The sequence below is a fragment of the Pongo pygmaeus genome, chromosome 6, assembly GCF_028885625.2.
Source record: "Pongo pygmaeus isolate AG05252 chromosome 6, NHGRI_mPonPyg2-v2.0_pri, whole genome shotgun sequence".
NCBI lineage: Eukaryota > Metazoa > Chordata > Mammalia > Primates > Hominidae > Pongo > Pongo pygmaeus.
Genome location: NC_072379.2, coordinates 154,912,368 through 154,931,387, shown reverse-complemented (window position 1 = coordinate 154,931,387; position 19,020 = coordinate 154,912,368). Strand labels below are relative to the sequence as shown.

Here is a 19,020-nt window from a genome sequence, read left to right as displayed (position 1 = left end):
AGCATGTGATGCACGTTTCTGCCCAGCTCTCAACTCAGTGCTCAGCTGTGTCTCATGCCTTTCCATGTATCAACACTTAGGTTAGAACCTCAACAAAATTTGCAAATAATGACTGTCAATCTTTTGTTTGGGTTTATAGAGGATGAGGGACTCACTTTAAATATCTAAATAGTAATGTTTAATTCTTAGAACTATCCACTACAATAATTCAAAAAATGAAATCAAAATAGCAAAAAATACTTCCTAATTCCTACCACTGACCTATTTCAAAAAATATAGTATAAAAGCAGTATCTGTATGAGCCATTTTCCTTTCTTTGCAACTCACTGTAGAAGAATCAAAAATGTGCTGACCAGGCCCAGAAGACAGGACAGCCAAAAGCAGTGGGCACAACTGGCTCCCAGATCTCCACTCCGAGGACCTGGAGCTTCCAAGAAGCGGGACCAATTCCAGAGCCCACGCAGAGAAGGAACAAGGTGAGCCCGAACATCTTCTTGCACCAGAAAGTGAGGACATGTTCCAAGAGTAATGGCAACAAATCAAAGGACACAGAAACCAGTTTAAAGGGGCTCTCACTGGTCAATCTGGTACAATTCTAACATCAACATAAATAATGACTGACAGTTCATTGCATAAAGTAAGAATTCATACACCCACACTGACATAAATAAATGAACAAATAGATGAAGGAGAAGTGTAAATTATCACAGCAGGAGTATGACAGCTAACAAATACAGGAGTGTTGGCATTAGAAAAACTTCAGTGCCTGCTAACAATAGTGAAAATTTGATCAGAAATGGGATATTTACACAGTCTCAATAGTCTCAAAGTATCTTCCTATAAATTACTTACTAGTTACAAAGGGTAAAACTGTAACATTACAGAGGATGGACTTGGCAAACTCACTTTTACCCACCCGCCGCCCCATCAAAGTTAGTCTTGTCAATATTGGACAAACCTCCCAACTGAATGCACTGAGAAGGACCCGATATCCCCTCTGGGGTGTTCCTGCCAAATACAGACAACCTGAAACCGATCAGGACGAATCATAAAATAACCCAAATTAAAGGGCATTCCCTCTGCTCTTTCAAAAGGTCAAGGGCAAGAAACAGCAGATTTAGGGGACACTATGAATATAATGCATGATCCTGGCTGGACCCTGAAAGGTGGGGGTAGCTACAGAGGACATAATTGGTCCAGTGACTAAAATCTGAATATGTACTATGGATAAGATGATAGTATCAGTGCACAACATTTTTATTTTTGATAATGTACAAATGTGGTTTTGTAAGAGAGTATCTGTGTGCTGAATCATAACACACCATGTCTCCAACCTACTCTCAAAGGTTTGGGAAAGAAGGTTTTTGTGCATGCAAATGAACAAAAAGACCAGGATAAAGCAAACTTGACAAAATGTAAACAACTGGTGAATCTGATAAAGAGCGCATGAGAGTTTCTCCTACTGTTCTTAAAACTAAAATTATATTAAAACATTCCCTTTCCCACCTCCCCAAGCTCCACAAAAGGGATCAGGTATATACATATCATTCCAAAAGTGGGAGTAACTTTTGAGAAGGTAGGAAGGGAAGAAATTTACAAATGCAGTCCAACCCCACAAAAGCATGATCTCACAAATAAACTGGGACCTTCGGCATACAGCATCTTGACAGCCTTTTAAAAATGAAATACAAGAGCATCACAATTGGACAGCTGGCTTTCCTGCGGGGGCATTCTGTGCTGCTCCCATTTCTCTGTGTGGCCAACAGAATAAAGGACTGTTTACTTAATTTGCTGCCAAATTCTTAAAATTTTCATTATCTTGATTAGAATAAAGCAGCTGAACTGGTATTTGCTTTCGTTTTCTTAAAGATCAATATAAACAGCCACTCCAAAAAAAAAACCATTTTCTTTTTCCTTCAACTTAAAAGGGTAGTAAGATTTATTGAGCTATGAGTAAGCACTGTACCACTAACTGTACATGATTATGACATTTAATCCTTGCAAGGATCCTGGGAGGAGAGTTGGTTCTCATTGTACTGATGAGGAAACTGGGATTCATTGAGGCCAGGTAACCAAGGTTACAGAAATGCAAAATGAAAACCAAGATGCAAACACTTCAAAGACTATACGATTCCCCTTAAATAGGAAGACAGAAACTGACCGCCTAAGGCAAAGAGTTTCCCCTGGCACTTGTTTGTTCTAATTCCTTTTTCCTGTGTTCAACCATACAGAATGGTTTTAGATGACTATAGTAAGTTTACACTAAGTAAATATTTTATACTTTTTATATTTGCTGTTATTACTTGAATTGTTTTTCTGGGAATTATGTATAGGTTATGAACAAAATTATAATGTAACAAGGTTGTTCTTTTGGTTTCTTAAACACTGAAAAATAGCTTTCTGAGAAATGGGCAAATGGAGAATATTTCTATATTCTAAGTAATTAAAAGAGAACCATTCCATGAAATATAATTCTACAGATGAACTATTTACTTAATAGTCAGGAAGGCACACGAAATTTTAGAAGCAGTATTTGCTGCTAACACTACTTATAAGCAGCATTAATTTGTTCCTTTTGTAATCTCACCTAGCAAATCTAGACAGTAAAATGAGTGGGAAAAAAATGTAAATTCACGTACACAGAAATTTATTAGCCTCATAAAAGATCTCTTTCCATTTCAAATTACCCTAATATTTCCCTTCAAAGTTTTAAATGTAAAATGTGACTTAATTTGATTCACACAGAAATGTTCAAGGACAGATTCACAGCACGTAGCAAGTGATGGCTATTCTTAACCAGGACACAATATGCACTCCCTTTCCTGGGCCAGTGGCCCAGGTTCTGGAACTGGGATGATGGAACCCCAGCCACTCGCCACCAGGCCTATATTCAAAGCTGAGGTTACTTACCAACTTTTTGATAGTAAAAAGGCTGCTTTTTCATGTATCAAATCCTTCTCAGCCTATTGTTCCAGGCAGTCACTATCAGTCAGTTGCACTGGCAACCAAAATGAAACCTAATCATCATCATCATCATCATCATCATCATCATCATGATTATCCTAGGAGCTCCCATTAAGCATTTTCCGAATCAATCTGGACTGCTAACAGTAGAATGTTATCCCTAATCAAGAAATAAATAACACCATGAAAAACGCAGCAGATAAAACAGATAACTATCATAAACAAGGGTAAAGAGCATAAGATTCAGCATTAAACCACAGTTGGAAGCCCAGCTCTACCACTTAATCGTTGTGCGGCCCTAGGCTGGTTACATAACCTCTTTGAGATTCAATGCACTCGCCTCAGAAGGATGTTGTGAGTACATGCTAAACACTTAATAAATGATAGCCACTGCTATTATCTGGCATAAAATCACATAATTTATTTCTAAAAGGGGCCTTAGAAGCATTCTACAAAGAAAATGGGAAGTTATGAAGTGCCTTCTGTGTACCAGAAGCTTTCATTTACTGATGCCTCACAGCAGACTTACTAACCCCACTTGCAGATTGGAAATTAAAGTTCAGAAAAATGAAATGATTGTTCAGGGTCCCAAAGAACAGACAACTATTCAAACAGGAGTCTTTCTGCACCCAAAGCCACACTGTTTTACCCCATCACATGACTGCGTGCACAGGTGAGCTCTCAGTCCTAGAGAAAGGCTCCAATCTCTATACTCTACAGCAAGAAATTTCAGAGCAGCCAATGGCAAAACGCAATGCCGACAATGAGCCCTCGAATCTGCATAGTCACTTTTCAAGCTTTAAACCAAGACGTTGACCCTAGTCAACACAATCATGTAAGAAACAATACCAGGAATCATGCTGCTCATTTCTTTTCGAAAATGTTCCCTATGCGCATGCATACTGCAGCGGCAGCCACAAAGGGGACCACCATGAAAGGACTAGACACTCTCTTACAACGACAAGGACCAAGGAAAATCACCTGAAAGGCGATATAATTAACCACAGGGCAGACTACAAAAACCTATGGTCTTAAGACTCAGCCTCTCTCACCTTTCAAAAAACCCAGTTTAATAAAACCCAATGATAAATTATTTCATTATAAGTAATGACATATGGAAAACATAGAAGAAAACTCCATTTGATTCACAATTGCCTCACAGACATGAGTACACTCACAGAAACCTAATTAAGTTGTATATCATAGTAAGAATGGCAAGAAAACTGTGCTTTCATAAACATGTGAACAATCCTGTGGACACATATTTTAACTGCAATCACCCACCAGAGCACAGGTTCTTGAATGGCACTATGCAAAGATAGTTTGCTATCCTGTCTAGAGACGTGAAGAATAGGAGGCTACTGAATGCAAAGAATAATTTAATTAAATGCATTAGATTTCGTTACACTAGTTAAATTAGAAAAAAGGGAAGGAGGTAATTTAGGTTAGAAAAAACGGGAAACACGAACCAACAATAAAATGTTTTTATTAAATAAGTAATCATAAAACTAAAATGTATATAATAATATTCTGTATAGGTACTATGTACAAGTTAATCCTCCCCAAATGCTAAGCTCCTGTCAGCCAAGGTCTGCTCAGCCCTTGGCTGCTTAAGATTTTCGCAGGCAGAAAACGTCCCTGAGCATTAAGATCACAGCCCCCAGAGGCAGAGAATGCCTCTCCAGCAGCCAGGAACAGAAACACAAGCCAAAATAAATGTTTCCTTTTTGCATTGTCTGAAATAAGCACAATTTGCAATTAACCAACATTAGGAATATGTTCTCTTAAAAATAGTCCTCACCCACAAAAAAACAAAAAAAAATGCCATTAGGCAAATACTATTTGTTCTGGTTCAGAGAAATACGAACAAGACATCTTCCCTGCTAGGTCAAAAGTGCCAATGTGCTATTGGAGGGGACTGAGTAAACCCTAAGATACGAACATGTGGGCTAGTTAACACTTAAGAAGTAAAAGATAAAGAGCTGTTCCAAAGTACTGGTTTGACAGCTATTTTCATGAAAAATTCCTTTGTTTTTCCTATTTATTGTAAAATTAGCATGATTTTGGAATTAGACCTGATACAAATTTTTTCCATTGGAGAAAAAGAGTAAAAATTCATGTAGATAAAATTCTTTTAAAGGAAAGCTGTTTATGAGTATAAAAGCTGCTCTTTGATGGTAGAAACTGGACCCTTCACTTCCCAGCCTGCCAGTGCAGAGTACATGCAGCCCTCTACGTCGGCCATTGTAACAAACAGCACCAGTTCTGGTTGCTATGGGAAAAGGCCTAATTCCCAACAATGGCCAACAACTCATCTTAAAAAGTCTGTAACACAAGTAAAAGAATGAGACACTGATTAACACAGTACACTTAAAAACAAGGTCAAAAGCAAAAGGGCCATAAACACTGAATAAACTAATGAGTGCTTGAGTTCTCACCTAAAGTTAACAAATTCATATAACATGAAAACAATTTTATGTAATGCAATTCTTCTCAACATTTCTAATTACAGTGAATAGACGTGAGAAAACAGATTCAGATAAAACGAAATTATGCATCCTACTGGATAGTCTACATATGGAACTTCTAATCACAGTATTTTATAAAAATTTTCTTATAGCACATGAAAAAGTTAAAGTTTTGTTCTACAAACCTAGAAATAAAAGCACTAAATCTCAACTAATTAACCAACTAACAAAATGACTTATTCTTAAGCATAAGCAAGGAGACGAAGTAACGTTTTCCTTCACATGATCACATGTCCTACCATCCTGAAATGGACTAAAAGAGAGAAGCTATTTTCTTTTTTTACTGTATATATTTTTTGTGTCTTTTAAAGCACTCATTGCTAGCTGGTTTACTCTAGAAGCCTATGTTTACAACTTTCCTACTTTCTTCCTCAGTTTATAATATAAATTGCATACAATGAATAGCACTGTTATAGTGCACAGCAATTACAGAGACCATAGTATTTGTTATAGAATTCATTTTCATGAAAACAACAGATGAGAGCTACTTACCACAACTAATAAGACTATACGGTGAGATAAAGAAGCAAGTGTTCTACAGATCACTTCTTTATGGAAGAATCTTCTGCAATGGAAATCTATCTGCAGTGCCTAGTTTTATTTTAGAGTACTGAACTTATCCAAACTACAGTGGAAAACTGCACTTCCTGTGCCTGACTGAAAATGACCTGATATGGACAATGATGAAAAGCAAGAGAAAGAAATGTGGCATGCTCCACTTCTGAAAGCATGTGGGAAGAGCACACAGGACTTCAATTCTCAATTCTATGACACTTTTTTTTTTTTTTTTTCAAATGGGGCAAACTGAAAACAGAAAGCAAGTAGTAGTCCAGCAGTCTGGGACAAAGCTGATTAAAATGAGACGCACACCTGCGCTGCCCACCACTCCCCCGTCCCACAGCTGCTCACTGAATCTAAAGCTATACACCACAAACGACTTGTGTAAAGGAAAATTTATTTCCAAAACAAACGTAATGATTTTATCACAAATTACCTACAATAAGAAGCTAAAACTGAGTAATATCTAATTTAGGGATTGTCACACTGGCCTTTCATTAAGACTCAAAAGAGAAAACTGAAGCATGTGCCACATAACAACATTCTGCTCAGATGGGCGACACCTGCAAAGGCGGTCCCATGAGGTTACGACGCTGTATTTTTACTGTACCTTCACTAGATACATTTCGACACACAACTACTCGTCATTGTGTGGCAACTGCCTATAGTATTCAGCACAGTAACATGCTGCACGGGCTTGTGGCCAGGGAGCAACAGGCTGCACCATATAGCCCAGGTGTGCAGCAGGCTGTACCGTCTGTGTATGTAAGTACATTCTTACATGTTTTGACAATGACAAAATCGCCTAACAACACATTTCTCAGAACGTATGCCCATTGTCAAGCGGCAATTCTTATACCAACTTCAAGTAGGTAGAGATTGGTTACAAGACTATAACAGAGGTAACTTTTAATTCTTTCTTCAAAAATATTCTCTGCAAATGAGGACATTCTATGTGATACACAGACTCAAAGAGGCTCTCATAAAACTTGTCAACTTACCCCACCTGACAGCTTAATCACCCTGACCTTGGAGCTGATGTGGGGCCCGTCTCCACCACCACTGTTTGTCCTGTGTGTGACAGTCCTTTTCACGCCAGGCTTTGTGTCCTGGGGCCGGCCCTGGATGGATGCCACTCGAGGAGTCTGGGGGACAGCTGGCTCCTCCACATCTGTAGGTTTGATCTGGAGTACTTTATGCAGCGGCTGAGTCTGACTTTGAGGAACTGTTCTGGTCTGTCTCAAATGTTTCAGTGGTTTCATCTGTTGTCCTTGATACTGCATGTTGGCACTGGATGGTACAAAATTTGATGTTTTGGGCTGAACGTTTGAAATACTGACATCCTGGTTTTTAACAAGAAGTCTGTTTTTCACATTTTGTCTGACCTGTGCACCTGGAAAGGGCAACAGTGGGTTACCGTTGGTGGGTGATGGTGACAGTGCCTGCTCTTCCTGCTCTGCTGGGGGTGGGGGAGCATACAGCTGCTGCTGTTGCTGCGCGAGTCTCTCCAGCAGCTCCTTCTTCCTGGCACCAGCCTGCTGCTGCCGCCGTAACTCCTTCTGTTTCAGGATTTCTTCTCTTAGGCGTTTCTGTTCTTCTATCTTTAAGCGATATAACCTTGTTTCCTCATCTTCATCAGGAAACTAAAATGGAAAACATACACGGTTTACTCTGCTATACAGGCAAGGTGCCCATAGTCTATTTCAACAAATTACAAGAACACATTTACTGCAAGTCCTTAAATTCAGTATCTGAAAGAAGTCATTCAAAATCTGTTTGAAGACTTTAAGTATAACTCCTTCCTCTGGGGAGGGGGAAAAAAACCCACACAGCTAAAGCTAATTTGGAAAATCTTATCAGAATATTAAAAATGAAATAATGTAAATTTCCACTCATTTACAAGTTTGAAACCAATTAAACTATTCATTTAAGATATCAAAATACGTTTCAAACAGGAATGGCAGCAGTAGGGAGGCCTGCTGTCACACAGGTTTTATCTGGCTCTTCTCTGACAAACCAACAAAAGGTGGGGTGTAAATGACCTGAAAGACTCTGATGAGAACTATTGATTTTTCGTACAGAATTTTCAGCCTGATCTCAAACTCATTTGTCACAGAATAATTGGTTATAATGAACAGCACAAGTCAGTCTCTCTGACCTTGAACTCATGCACTCTCCTCAGAATCAAAATGCTGCCAATTGCAGTATTGGAATATTAATGGTATATAAGGAATGCCTTTAATATTCCAAGTTCCAAACCATTCTGCAAGTCGATACAAAAAAATCTTTGAAAAACTCCAGTAACTTTCAATAAAAAGCATCCAATAGGGAAAATGTATAAAAAGTTAAGCATTTTTAAAGAATTATAATAATATTCTTTAAAAATCATCCATATCCACAGACCCCGTGTAAAAGAATGTAACAGGATTTAATCTATGTAGAATTCAGCTATTTCACCATCTTACTTTCCCTTAATAAACCTTAAGAATTAGGAACTTAAGACAAAAGCACAGCTGAGGAGTCGGCTGGTGCCCTGGAGCTTGAGTGCCTGGTGCCAGCCCTCACTCAGGGATTACTTGTCAACCTGGAAGCAATTCCGACCACCTCTGTTCTCTAATTTCACATCTAGGGCAGATTTCAAACCACGAAAATGAAGGTGGGTGAGAGGCTGTTTACACGGGTAGGCATACAGAGCAAGACATGACATCCGGGGGGATAGTGGACACAAGGGACATGGGCATTGGGGAAGCAGACGGCCGGGGACATATTCACAGGACCCAAGGGGCCATTGCCTCAAAACACAGGAATAATCACTAGTCATCGGAATGTCTCCCCGTGCAGTCAAGAAAGAGTTAAAGCGCGTTCAGAACAGCAACGGAAACACCTGGAAAGACTTCCAGATACGCAGATCCACTCTTTATTATATCATCATCAAGAGGGGTGAACATAAGAAAATAAGTCACATTTAGCTAAGCAGAACAAATAGAAGATCTTTCTTTTAAAAAGTAAAAAAATATATATAATCCTGGTCCCCTTTATATAGAAAGAGAAAATTAAAAGAAAATAAATCAAGACATTCCATTTATACTACGGTGACCCACAGGTTCCATTTCACTCAAGGCATCTTTTTGAAATAACTCCATGGAAGAATCCTTTAGAAGTTCGCCTAAATCAACTATCATGGAAGGAACTGATTGCCACATGTGCCAGCAGGATGCCTGAAAGGCAACTTCCCCTATTAGGTAGCCCTGTTATTATATAAGTAACGAGTGTGTGACTTCATTTTTCTGAACCAAATCAGTTACACATACTGAGTTAGGAGCTGGCTATATACACTAGAAGTATGATAAAACTTTTACCAAAGACTTCTTTCTAAACTATTCCGATCCAGTTTGTAAATCTACATTATTTTTTCACATATTGATTTTAAAACCAAAAGTCACTCGTGTTCTAATAAGAGTTCATTGTATGTTAATATTTCAACTTTGTACTTCCAATTTGGTAAACAATACATTACAACTGCTACAATAATGTATCAGAAGAAAATCTGACTGAAAAAAAATGAACCGATCAAAAGGTAAAACCAGCGTTAACTGGTTTTTATGAAACTAAGAAAGCATGACTTGCCTCAATTTTTCTCTAAAGCCATTCTTCATGACATTGATATTGGACAAGTTAACTCAAGCGCTCCACATGCATTTCACTAAGGCTGACACGCCCTCCAGGTGCCAGCCTTCAGCACAGGCCGCCCTGGCCGACCCTCCTTTACCAGATGAGGAGACTGAGGCTTGTGGGAGAAGACGGCCTCAACTAAAGCCAGGTAAAGACTAAGCTGCATTGATCATTCACACTTACTACATTCTGTGCCTACTGAAAAATCAGAAACAACAGCAACAAGATATATAATCATAATTCAACACAAAGCAAACCCCCAGAAATCTTAAAGACCAACAAGAAAATCGGTCCTATCTTCTAGAAGTTAATAGTGTAAATTAAGAAAAGTCACAGAAACCTATGGGATTCACCAGGTGTCAGCACATGACACCCCACAAGGCTGAATCTGGTCCACCACCTGGTTTTATAAAGTAAAGTTTTACTGGAACGCAGCCACATCTATTCATGGAAGAACTATATTTAAATTGCCTTTGTGCTAAAATGGTGGAGAAGGGTAATTACGACAGTCAGGACTATAAAGCCTAAAATATTTATAAAATATTTGGGCCCCTTACAGAAAAAGTTTGTTAAGCCCTGGTATATATCAATTCTATATAACAGAACAGTAACTGTACAAATATATAAATAAAATCTAATCTTGTAAACTAGTGAGAATACAAGTGTTTTTTTAATAAACATGGCTGTTAGGTTAAAAAAAAAAACAAAAAAGACCCAGTTGAAAAAAGTGGGAAGATTTTGTGAATAACTTACTAAGTGAGAATGAACTAAGACATCCAAGTTGATTCTAAGGCTTCTTGTTTGAGACCAACATTTGTTAATAAGAGAAGTGTCCTACCTCTGGTTCTGTTTTTATCTCTTCTTTAGGTTGAGACACAGGGCTAGCTGGCTTGACTTTCACTTCCGTCTTTCCCTGTGAGCTCCTGGAACCCGCCACGGCCCGCAAGGGTGGTGATGCGCTGACGATAGGTTTCACTTGCGCTGAGGGTGTGGCAGAGCAGCGGCTGCTGCTCATTTCTATCACATGTGATGGCGCTATGGGTAATTCACGCAAATTGCTGTTCCTTGGCGCAGTGGGCTGCATTTGCTGCATGGGCCGCTTGCTCACATTCTGAGAAGTTGTATTCTTTTCACAAAAAGAAAGATTCTAATTGTAAGTGGAAACTTGGCAGAAGGAACATTAAAAGGCACATTATTAAATAAAAACACAATGAATCATTCTAATTAGTAAATGACTTCTTTTGGGGAGCAGATACTTTTCTCATACTCTTTTTCTCATATAGAAAATGTCACCTGATCCATGGCAGCATGCCTCATCCTAATGTTAACAACTTCCATTGGTAAAGCTGTCATACTTGCCTAGAGAGAGGCTCCTCTTCATAGAAATCACACCAGGCTGATCTTTAGCAGGTGCTTCAGTAAAGGGACTGACAGTTTTAAAAGAATTCAGACAGCCAAAAAACCACTCTATCTGCCACCAGAGATCAACCAGATTCACATGCTAATATTTTACCTAGTCACTTAAATTTAAGCTGGAACAAGGAAAGAATCAAGCATCAGGTCAATGTCCTAAGAAACATGACCCCCGGGAGAAGAAAGGTGCCAGAATGTTTTACTCGAGAGGAAATGCTTAGTCATATTCATCCTGGGGATTCTTAAGAGAGAACCAACACCTGGAGGAGGCCAACAGAACACAAGAGAGCTGGAAGAGGGGAGGGGGGAAGCAGGGGGATCTCCGAGGTCACGCAGGTCAAATATCCCAGTGCACAAGGGTCATGAGAATAGCCTACCATTATTCTAACAAATGAAACCCAGGTTATAAAGCACTCTCTTCTCAGATTTAGAAATCCTTTCTTACTGTTCACATCACTTTAGCTGCAATGTTTACTTTAAGAAAGAAAGAGGCAAATATCAGGAAAACTGAGATTCCAAGCAGCTAAGTGACATGCCTGAAGTTCAAGGGTGAAAAGGAGACCATACTAAAAGAAAACTGACAGGCGAGAACCCTGACCGCTGACCACTAGCCACACTATGTCTCTTTTTCTAAAAACCAAATTACAAAGTCTCATATATATTTAATGGAGGCAAGAGCCCTGACCACTGACCACTAGCCACATTGTCTCTCTTTCCTAAAAGCCAAATTACAAAAGCCTCTTATATATATTTAATGGAGGCAAAAAACCCTGACCACTAGCCACACTGGGTCTCTCTTTCCTAAAAACCAAATTACAAAAGCTTCTTATATGTATTTAATGGAGGACAAGGGCAATGACTGTGGCCTTTTATTTTCAGAGCAATACATTGTTTCCCAGTTTCTTTTAATGCATGACAAGTCACACATTTACTGATGGTGCTTGAGAACACAACCCCACAAATAAATGTATGCTAATCTCCCTCGACTGAGTATAAGCTCCTTGAAGGAAAAGAATTTGTCTCTTCTGTTCACTGCTGTATTTCCAGGCCTAGAGTAGTACCTGGCAACAGAACAGTCAATGTATTTTTCCTGAATTCATTTATGTATTTATTCAGAGACCAAAAAGACAGAGATAATCTATACATCAAAAAATAAGCCACTGGTAAAGGGAAAGTGACTACCACCCAAAAGTATTTTCTAAAGTTACGTGTCTATTAATTCCTGTCTATTGCTATAGAAATATCTAGATATAAGAAAGATGCTTAAGTAAATATTAACACAGTCTTTGAGACACAAAAGGAGTATCTTATCAATTCTTGTAGTCAAGAAAACAAATCACCTGAGTGTTTTTTAAAACATGGATTCACTTCAGAACCATGTACTACAAGTTTTATAAACAGAAATCAGAATTGGAAAATATTCTAACCTACAGATTATGCCCCTCAAGTCCTGTAAGTTAAAAGGCCTCCCAGGAAGACACAGGGAAGACACCCCTTGACACTTACATGCCGGAGCCCCTGGCGCTGGGGGCACTGCATCCGGCTGCTGCTGGCCTGAGGCTGAGCGGTCTGTACGTGAGGCCGGAACTGTGGCTGAGACATCGGCATCAAAGGAGGGGGCGGGACGGACAGGTGATGGTGGTGGTGGTGCTGGTGCTGTGGCGGGTGCTGCGGTGGGTGCTGGGGTGGGGGCTGGTGCTGAGGCGGGGGCTGGTGTGGGGGCTGGTGCGGAGGCTGGTGCTGTGGCGGGGGCTGTTGCTGAGGTTGCTGAGGCTGAGGCTGATGCGGAGGGGGCAATGGAGGATGCAACGGCCCCTTCCATTTCCAAAGAAAGAGAAACAACAGTTCATAAATGGTTACACCGGGCATAATCACTTCAATCATTTCCTATAAAACCTCAACACAAGAAAGGAACTTTCAGCGGTACCAAAACTTCATTTTAGACTTACTGATGAAGGTAATACTGTCTTAAATGCAGTAATAAACCAGAAGCTATTACCTTAAATTTTATATTTAATCCAGTAATTCTAGGATTGAATTGTCCTAAGGAAAACTAGGTATGCAGACAAACTCATAACTCTAAAGTATGTTCCCTGTAGCACTACGATGCTAAAGTACTGAAACCAGTAAACACACATGCAACCACACAGATAGCATGAAAGGGAACCACATACAGCACTCTTAAACGATGGCATCAAAACCAACTCACTGACACGAAAAGATCAAATGATATGTTACACTGGAGGGAAAAAAGCAGGTGGCGAGAAGATGTGCATTTAAAAAAAAGACAAAAAAAAAAGCTCCTGAATTGTTTCTAAGTAACAGGAGTATTTAATTTCCTTTCTTATATATACTTGAAAATTTCTGCAATGGGGATGTATTAATTGCATTTTTTTAATAAAAAGAGAAATTCTTAACATTTTATCTTCCTTTAACACCCTAGATAATACTCATTTTCCGTTTTTGGCTTAGATACGTATTCCATGTATTTTTAAATAGCTGATTCAAGTTTACCATCGCTATGTATTTTAATAGTAACCCTACAATACAAGAAGAAATATACACTTGGTAAGAAAGATGTTACAGACACATGTCAACCCATGAAGCAGAAGCCGATGGGCAGAGGGCACTCAAGGCCTTCAAATAACCAGTGAAAACCCATGAAGCAGAAGCCGGTCGGCAGAGGGCACTCAAGGCCTTCAAATAACCAGTGAACAGCAACATCATCTTCCCTCCATGCAAAGACTCCTTTCAAAACTGTCTACTGCAGGAATATAATTTGACCAAGTATTTCCACTGGTAAACCTCTCATGAAATTTTATACAGATGAGCAAATGTATTAGCAAAACATGTCCTAATTTTATTAGTAGTATACCCTTTAAAAAATTCTAATAAGTAGCATTTTTCAATTCCCAAAAAATGACATTTTCCCATTTTTTTCTTGTATTGAGATAAGCAACACTGTCGAAAAAAGTGGTCTTTAACAAACAGTACATTTAAGACTAATACTCTATTCTTTAAATAACCACAAATTAGTAGGCTCAAATAAAAATTTGAAACTTTATGAAACACAAAGCCTCGAAGCTACACATTTTTTCCCTGGAGGTTCGCTCAGGATGCATTACCTGCAGGTTGGGCTGTGCGTGTGTGGGCAGAAACGGCTGTCCTGGGCCTGGCAGAAACGGCTGTCTAGGAGGAATGAAGGGCCGTGTGGTTGCCGACCCAGGCTGGCTAAAGTGCAGAATCCCCACCGGACCTGGAGGCTGCAGGGCTGGTCGTACGGGCCGCTCTCTTGGGAACACTGGCTGCTGTCCTTGCTGATTAAATGCTGGTCCTGGCTGAGTGAATGGTAGAGGACTCTGAGTGGGAACAGGATGGCTACTGTTAAGAAGGGTAGGAGGCGGTGGTGGTGGAGGGGGACTTCGCTGTTCCAGAAAAAGATGGCTCGGGAATCTTGGTTCACCTGAAACTGAAAGGTAACACAACATCATTAACTTCAGGTTAAAAAGACCACGTGCTTCTCAGAAAAGCAGTCTGAAGCACTATCCTACTGTGGACAAAAGTCACAAGTGTTAACAGGTTATGAATGTTTGGAAACAATTCCAGATTTTGCCTCTTATTTCTAGATTGCTTCATTTGTCACTTTCTATACACAAATTCCTCTTTTATATGAGATGTTCCCATTTCAGATACCAACAATGTCTAATTTTAGCACCTGAAATGATAGGCAGAACTGCTAGGGTACAAAAACCTGGCATTCCTAACATCTCCAACTCGGAATTCAATTCAGTTTACAAAATAAATGTGTTTGGGCACATCACCCAACGCAGCTTCTGTTGTTACTCCACACCACTCACTCTTTCTGTACCTCCTAAGAAGAAAGGGTCTCGCTCCTGGGGCGGGGGTGGGGCTCTCCACTGGTCCTGGAGAGGGAGTCGTGGGGGCTGGCTGAAACTGTTGGGAACAGGTCCAGGTGTATGCTGTGGAAATTCTGGAGGGCCCTAAAGAACAACAACAGAGAAACAGGGTGAAGGACAGAAAAATGGTATGTAATTTTTAGAAATATAGACCTGGTTCCAAGTTTTCCTCAAAAACGTCAAGTAACGTGTCTCCTAACAGTCATTGTCTTTCTCTTTCCATACACACACACACACACACACACACATACACACACACAGTCATGCATCCTTAATGAGAGGATACATTCTGACACGCATCCTTAGGTGATTCCATCATGCGAACACCACAGAGTGTATTGTAATCTCTCACTCACACACACACACACACACACACACAGGCACGCACACATGCAGAGTCAGGCATTCTTAAGACAGGATACATTCTGACACGTATCCTTAGGCGATTCTATCATGTGAACACCACAGAGTGTATTGTAATCACACACACACACACACACACACGCACCTAGATGGTAGCGCTTTCTACACACCTAGCCTGTATAGTACACATTAGTAGCTCCAAGGCTACATACCAGGGTAGCATTTTACTGTACTGAATACTGTAGGCAACTGTCACACAATGCTAAGTATCTGTGGATGTAAACATATCCAACTCTAGAAAAGGTTACAATAAAATACACTATTATAATCTCATGGAAACACTGCTGTCTATGCAGTCCACCATTAACCAAAACATCCTTACACAGGACATGACCACACATATTAACATAAAAACTAAGTGTTACACAACAGGGGATTCTGCCATATTAAATGATCAAAAATCAAAACGCAACTAGAAATTAAGTCAATGTTTTAATGTCATTATAATGCAAGAATACTATTTTTAAGCTTATTAAAATCCATGCAATTATTGGCCTATTTCCCATTAATCCAAAACACTAAATGTCATGACATTTATCTTTTTAAAGATGCTCATCTTTGCTATTTAACAGGACTGTAAGCTGCAGCTATGAAGCTGCTTCACTTTAAAAGAAAAAGAAATTCAATCAGCAATTCCTGACTTAACGGAAAAATGTGAAATGTTTAAGAAACCAAATTACTACAGAAAAAATAGTACACAGAGTCCTTTGGATAAAAAAATTTTAAGCAAATTCTTACAGATTAACATTTTTCAAAAACTACATGTTACTAGAACTCTTCAGAGACAAATTAAAATCACTTCATTTTCCAGTTGGCCTTTCAGGTATTCATGGAGATTTTTGTAAACCACCGTATTGACCTAAGCAGCAGCATAAAGGTAAAGAAATGTTCACCACTTTTCACTGCTCCAAAAAGAAGTAATTAACTATTAACTATCATCAAAATAATTTTCATTTAATAGCACCTTGTTCTTTGAAACTGAGTCAATATTTCACAACTTTTAAGTATCACTCTTCTTTCTCACAAACTTGCAATCCCAATGCCTTGGCCTATCATTTTATTACTAATTCACTGTTCCCTCTAAATGCAACAACATTTTCTAACACTGAAAATGCTCTTCCACAGTGCATTTCCCTTCCTTCTCCCTGCAAAAGGCTGTTCCACCCATGGCACTGACAGAATAGACAAAATGAACACTAGTATAAACACCACAAACCCTTAAGATTGTTGGCTACAAAATAATAAAGAAATGTTTAACACACAAATATTATATCTTTATAAAAACATAAACTTTAGGCACTTATTGAAACATGTACAACAGAAACTCCAAAGCTGAAAATCTCGTAGCTTTTGACTTTAGGTGAAACAAGGAAATCCACAGCATACTATTGCCTGACATTAGGGAGTGTCACTTCTCTAGATAAAGACTTCAATTAAGACACAATGAACCCAATAAGTGTCAGTAACTGAGGAATATATTTGTAAGTGAGAATACATATCATACACATGGTCTTTTACCCCTAATAAATGTGTATACTTTATCATAATGATAATTTGAAAATTCACTGATATAATGCTTTGATATGGATCTCTTTTTTGAGAGGGAGAGAGAGAGAGAGATAGGGTCTTGCTCTGTTACCCAGGCTGGAGTGCAGTGGCGCAATCAGCTCATTGTAGCCTCAAACTCCTTGGCTCAAGGGATCCTTCCACCTCAGCCTCCTGAGTAGCTAGGATTTACAGAGCATGACACCACATCCAGCTAATTTTTTTGTAGAGGCAGAGTCTTGCTATGTTGCCCAGGTTGGTCTCGAACGCTTGGGCTCAAATGATTCTTCCACCTCAGCCTCCTGAAGTACTTGGATTACAGGCATGAGCCACAACACCTGGCCAATATTCTTGAATATTTAATATATTTACTTTGCTAATAATATGCTAGAAAAATTACTTCTAATAGCACAGGCCGTTACATACTGTTACTTACTACATCTGCATGAGGAGTTTCAATGAGCTTGCCTGCTTTCTCCCACTGCCAAAGTTGTTTCCTCTTGTTTTAAAAATATTTTCATCTTTTGTTTGAAGTCAATGAAACCCATGGTGTGAGCATAAATATATCTCCTCCAAAATAATATTGTATTCCTCCAGGTAACTTAAATGTTCTATTTATAAAGTATAGCATTAGCATTCCATCTTTAGTTTTGTATATCAATATGATTCTGACATATACAGACAGTTCCTGACTTACAATGGTCCAACTTACGATGTTTGCAACTTACAGCGGCCTCATCCTAATGTAACCCCATCGTAAGTTGCAGAGTAGCTGTGCAAGCATTTCAAAACATATTTTAAAATAATCTTCAAAACTTTCTGAATGACAATAAATTCGCAATCAAGGTTCTGCATTATTTCAAAAAAACGTTTAAATGATGCTTCTCGGAATGACACAGAATAAAAGAAACAACTGCCCGCCTCTGCTTGCAGAGAGGTTTGACTGATCACACTGTTTCCAACCCACGCAAATTAGCAATGGTGGTTCTGAATAAAAATCCTTTTCCAATTAATCAGCCTGTTTCCTTAAGCTGTTTCAATGCACACTTGACTACACTTCTTTCGGGGGAGGAGGCACATGGGAGGGGTTTCAAACAGATAAATACAAAAGGAACCAGTAAGATTCACTAGAAGAATTTGCATTGAGAAATGTAAAACATATAGATCAAAATGATGTCACTGAGACACCAAAAAGAGATAATATCACAGCCTGAAACAAGATAATAGTTGTGAAAAGTAAAAATCACTCAAATGCAAACTCTTCAAATGAAAAATGGGTATGACATTTTAGCTTACAAATATGAAATTAATAACACCTCTGGAAACTATGAAAAACCATTTCCAACGTTAAGTGTGGTTATGATAGCTCTCTTCATGTAACTGAGTCAAGATCAACTACAAGCAGGTTTGATGTTGGTTTGCCCAACCACCTAGGTAAGAGTTTGGACGGGGCTGATTTCAATTCAACAGAGGGAGGAGGTTTCTAACACTCTCCCAGCAATGAACACATCCTCAACCCACAGAAGCACGCACTCAGGAGGAGGAGCACCGCCTGCCAGGGATCATCTGAAAGTGAACTGGACTAGCGCACCCTCAAGGTCCAAGCCAACTCACAAAGAGTGGGTCTGTCGATGTTCTTGAAATTACAGACCAGTTGAAAGACAAACTGGTAAATCTGGCCAGCACTAGTGCAGCCAGGTACGCACTGGGCGTGAGGTGACAGCAGGACTGGGTCAGGGAGAAGGAGCCCCAAGCAACAGCTGGGATGAGTTGTGGGCCTCTGTCTGCCAAGTCTGGAACCTGGGAGGTGCTCACAAAGAGACTGACTGAATTAAATGTTCATTTTCTTACTTTTCTGGCAGGTCTTGATGCCTAGTGGGAGCCAGATTAGAAGACTTAAGAACAAAGTCTCAGCATGGGTTAGAGTTGGGGAAGTGGGTTCTAAATCAAGGCTCAGGGTCTAGGTGACAAAACAGGAAGGTACTAGCAATGTGAATGGC

At 39.4% G+C, this 19,020-nt stretch overlaps 1 protein-coding gene across 19 annotated transcripts in view; it reads right to left on the bottom strand.

Annotated features, from left to right (window-relative positions):
- The window catches only part of RBM33 (RNA binding motif protein 33), a 137,483-nt gene that overhangs the window by 28,910 nt on the left and 89,553 nt on the right, over positions 1-19,020 (bottom strand). For 18 of the 19 annotated variants that reach the window (XM_063668041.1, XM_063668043.1, XM_063668044.1 and 15 more), the window contains 5 exons: positions 15,004-15,136; positions 14,261-14,604; positions 12,642-12,950; positions 10,561-10,848; positions 7,052-7,693 (listed from right to left, as the gene is read on the bottom strand). In XM_063668041.1, coding sequence (XP_063524111.1) covers positions 7,052-7,693; positions 10,561-10,848; positions 12,642-12,950; positions 14,261-14,604; positions 15,004-15,136 — 1,716 coding nt within the window. The remainder of the gene's footprint in view (positions 1-7,051; positions 7,694-10,560; positions 10,849-12,641; positions 12,951-14,260; positions 14,605-15,003; positions 15,137-19,020) is intronic. The other variant, XM_063668037.1, reaches the window with a different exon arrangement.